Here is a 3981-nt window from a genome sequence, read left to right as displayed (position 1 = left end):
GAGAGAGAGAGAGAGAGAACGCTTCCAGTCCTAGATCACTAGCATAGCAATCAATTGCAAAGAGTGGAAGGGTCAAAACTGAAGTGCACTAACAACTTTCCTTTAATACAAGAAAAGGAAACAGTGTGGAGCGTGTTGAGGTGAAAGGGAGACGATGACAACAAGTACTTCTGTGTTTTCAACATTCAGCTGAATATATGTATTTTTACGCTACGTGGGCAACTTAACCCTCTCTAAAGAAGAGACAAGTGAAATTAATGAAATTAGTTTTCATCGCAATTATAAACAGAGATTAGATGTTTCACGGCTTTCCCTGTATGATTATCCAATCTGTTTGTCCGTAGTGATATTTGAAAAATGGCTTTGGCTCATCATGGATGACTTTTAAAAACAGATGAACTCAAAAAATGGCAGCCATTACATTTCCATGAAAACTGCTTGCTAAATGCTTCTCATACTTGCATACAGTGGCTTGCATAGGTTTACACACCCATGCTAAAGTTGTCTTAAAAAGAGGAATACAAAAAAATATCTTTTGGAAATTGATCTTAATGCCTTACTTTAAAGAGAATTGGTAAAATCCAACCTTTTAAGGACACCAATTTTCTTTATGAATGACTAATGTATTGTATCTAAATACATGTTCTTCCTTTTTAAAATACAGGGGGCATGAGTATACAAACCCCTATGTTACATTTCCATAGAGGCGGGCAAATTTTAATTTTAAAGGCGAGTTATTTCATGGATCAGGATACTATGCATCCTGATAAAGTCCCCTCGGCTTTTGGATTTAAAATAACCCCTCATCATATCACATACCCTTCACCAAACCTAGAGATTGGCATGGTGTTATGTCAGTAAGCCTAACAGCTGGTTTGATTTGCATTGAGAGAAGATCTTTTTTTTTTTTTCCTTCTTTTTTTTGGGGCATTTTAGGCCTTTTAATTGACAGGACAGTTGAAGATATGAAAGGGGAGAGAGAGGGGGAGTGACATGCAGCAAAGGGCCGAAGGCCAGACTCGAACCAGGGCCCGCTGCGTCGAGGAGTAAACCTCTATATATGGGCACCCGCTCTACCAACTGAGCTATCTGGGTGCCCGAGAGAAGATCTTATGGAAAGTTCCCCATGCCTATCTCTAGGTAACGTGAGGGTTATATGATGGGGGGGTTATTTTAATTCCAAAGGCCAAGGAAACTTTATTAGGTTGCATAGTATCCTGGATCCATGAAATAACTGGCCTTTAAAAATAAAAATCTGCCTGCATCTATGGGAATTTGACATGGGGGGTGTATACTTACGTCCCCTGTATTTTAGGCAGGACATTCATTTATTCACAAAGGAAATTGCTGTCCTTAAAATGTTGTATTTTCATATTTTTTAAAATAAAGCATTAAAGATCAATTTTGAAAAGATTTTTTTTTTTATTCCTCTTTTTAAACTTTACCAAGGGTGTTTAAACTTACGCAAGCCACTGTATGTAACTGTAGGTGCCCATAATGCATATGTAATAGTGTCTTTCTATTGCTCTACCTAGCCGCAGTATTTATTCCTTTCTAACGTGTGAACTATAATTTCACAGTCGTCACAGGACAGGCTGTCCCTGAGAGCTTTGGCTCAATGTTTCATGATGCAGTTTGTAATAAATAACATTCATAACTGGCTCGGGGGAGTGCAGCAGAGTAATGGTATTTTCCAAGAAGTTTAACTTGACACTGAGAGGCTAAGCGGACTGGGTCCTGCTGCCTATGTATTTGTAGCACCGATCATTTTTTTAAAAATTAAAAACATTAGGATCCCTTGAATTTGTCCTCATTCTGTACATTTGATTAAGTTTATGTAACCTAGATGAAATATAAAGCAGCAATTGGGAGTTTATCTTTTTATGTTGTCAGTGGATTTTTTTCACCGGGTAGAAAAAATGTTCTATAATGGGAGAGTAGAGGATCTAACTTTGAGGATGCTAGTGTTAGTTTGTATTTTAGTTTTCACTGCAAGATAAAACGCATTAAATAAAATCTGGACTCACTGAAATGACCAACTTCATTGCACGCAGCGTCCTGTGCCTGACTTGAATGTGTCTTTCCCTGCAGCCCTGACGCAGCAGACAGCTCTTCTTTCGACGTCCAGCTGGGTGACATCATCCTCACCGCCACCGACGGGCTCTTCGACAACATGCCTGACTACATGATCCTGCAAGAGCTGAAGAAACTCAAGGTGAGTCACACTGAGGCCCAAACAGGTTGGATGGCTGGAGTGAATCATAACCATGTCCAAAATACAAACTTCATGCATGCTTTTGTTTGTTTTTTGCTCCAAAGAACACCAACTATGAGAGCATCCAGCAGACCGCCCGCAGCATTGCAGAGCAGGCCCACGTACTGGCGTATGACCCCAACTACATGTCGCCGTTTGCACAGTTTGCCTGTGACAACGGACTGAATGTAAGAGGTAAGTGTCTCAGTTCTACTTGGACCGAATAGAATTTGGACCGTATGTTCTTTTTTTGCTTTCAGAGCTTTATTAAATAGGTGGACAATGGTACATGACATGGCAATTTCATAGGTTGAAATATTAAAAACATTTTATTTTAGCAACATCCTAACAGGATATTGTTCTTTTTTGCCCAGGAGGAAAGCCAGATGACATCACAGTGCTGCTGTCTATAGTGGCAGAATACACAGACTAGAGTCTATAGAGCTTTGACAGGGGTGGCGCTCTGCAGGTGATGGACTGCTTCGATTCCTGCTGGTCGGGATGAAGGACTGATGTCAGATGCTTTACTCACGTGTGTTGACTCTATTCTGCCTCATCCCCCAGCTGACCATCAACTCCTTCTGCCCAGAGAAAAACTCCTACATGCCCATTTCTCTGTGACTGTGTACATCAGAGAGTGGCTGAATAAAGGGGACTAGAGGCCAAATGAATCCTCTTGACCGGGCGGCATTGTTGGCATCTTTGCACTGTTCCAGTCCTCTCTGGATAATCCCATTGCCAGGGATAAGCAGTCATCAAGTACGTTGGAGATGAGGATCGTGGCTGATGAGGACGAGTCGTCCTTCTTGGTTGGGTGGTTTGGGCAGGGAGGACGTTGAGATTCAGAGACCGAGGTTGCCAGATGGTACGGGTTGTAGACTTTTAAAGCGGCCCCATGCTGGGCAGCTGGAAGAGAAACAATACAGTTCATCCGTAGTGTTAAGAAGAGAACTGCACAGGAGAAGGCAGCATGAGGGCTTCATAAATGGGCTGCTTTGTGCAAGCAAATTATACAGTGGTAGAGAGAAAAACTCAGTCCAATGGCCTGGAACCTTGTATGTGGGTGCAGGGAGCATATGTTTGAGAACCGGTGTGCTGTTCTAGGATGTTTTGTTCAGTATATGCAAAAAAAAATGAGTGTATGTGACATTTATACAACTGTGGTTAGTGTCTTGGCAGAGTGATCAAATATGATTTGATGAAGAAGAGCAGCAGCTGCCTTTTCCATGCCAGTGCAATTCAAGTATTGCACTCATTTTGTTACCTAATGGTGGTTAAGATGAGGATTTTATAGTCAAAAAGCCTCGCCACATATGTTGTGTCAAACTGGTGGCTTCCCTTTAATCTTAAAGCTGCTGCTGCTGCTGCAGAAGTCTTGATTGTGATTACATGGGATGTGTCTCTGGATATGTGTATGTCTGATGAATGCACTTGTGTGCTTGTCAGTGAGACTATTGATATATGTAATTAGTTTGTATGAAATGGAGGTGAAGGCTACAAACTTCTCCATTTCCACAGGGCTGAATTGGTGTCACAGCCTCAAACGCACAAAGCTTAAGAGGCATATCTGTAAAAGCTCAACACAGTGGAAGTTGGTCAGGTGACTAAATGTGTTTTTTGTTCAGTTCTTTGGACTGATCACCACATCAGAGTAGCTTTAGAAACTGTCAACAATCAGCATTTTTCTCTCTCTCTCTCTCTCTCTCTCTCTCTCTCTCTCTCTCTCT

The 3981-nt window shown here is 41.5% G+C and overlaps 1 protein-coding gene across 1 annotated transcript in view; it reads left to right on the top strand.

The window, feature by feature from the left end:
* The window catches only part of pptc7a (protein phosphatase targeting COQ7 a), a 10082-nt gene extending 6258 nt beyond the window's left edge, over positions 1-3824 (top strand). Inside the window, exons 4-6 of the mRNA XM_034870939.1 lie at positions 2092-2215; positions 2320-2449; positions 2629-3824. Of these exons, the coding sequence (XP_034726830.1) occupies positions 2092-2215; positions 2320-2449; positions 2629-2687 (313 nt within the window). The 3' untranslated portion in view covers positions 2688-3824. The remainder of the gene's footprint in view (positions 1-2091; positions 2216-2319; positions 2450-2628) is intronic.
* Positions 3825-3981: the final 157 nt, after the last annotated feature.

The sequence above is a fragment of the Etheostoma cragini genome, chromosome 5, assembly GCF_013103735.1.
Source record: "Etheostoma cragini isolate CJK2018 chromosome 5, CSU_Ecrag_1.0, whole genome shotgun sequence".
Lineage (NCBI taxonomy): Eukaryota > Metazoa > Chordata > Actinopteri > Perciformes > Percidae > Etheostoma > Etheostoma cragini.
This window is presented reverse-complemented; position numbering and strand designations above follow the sequence as displayed.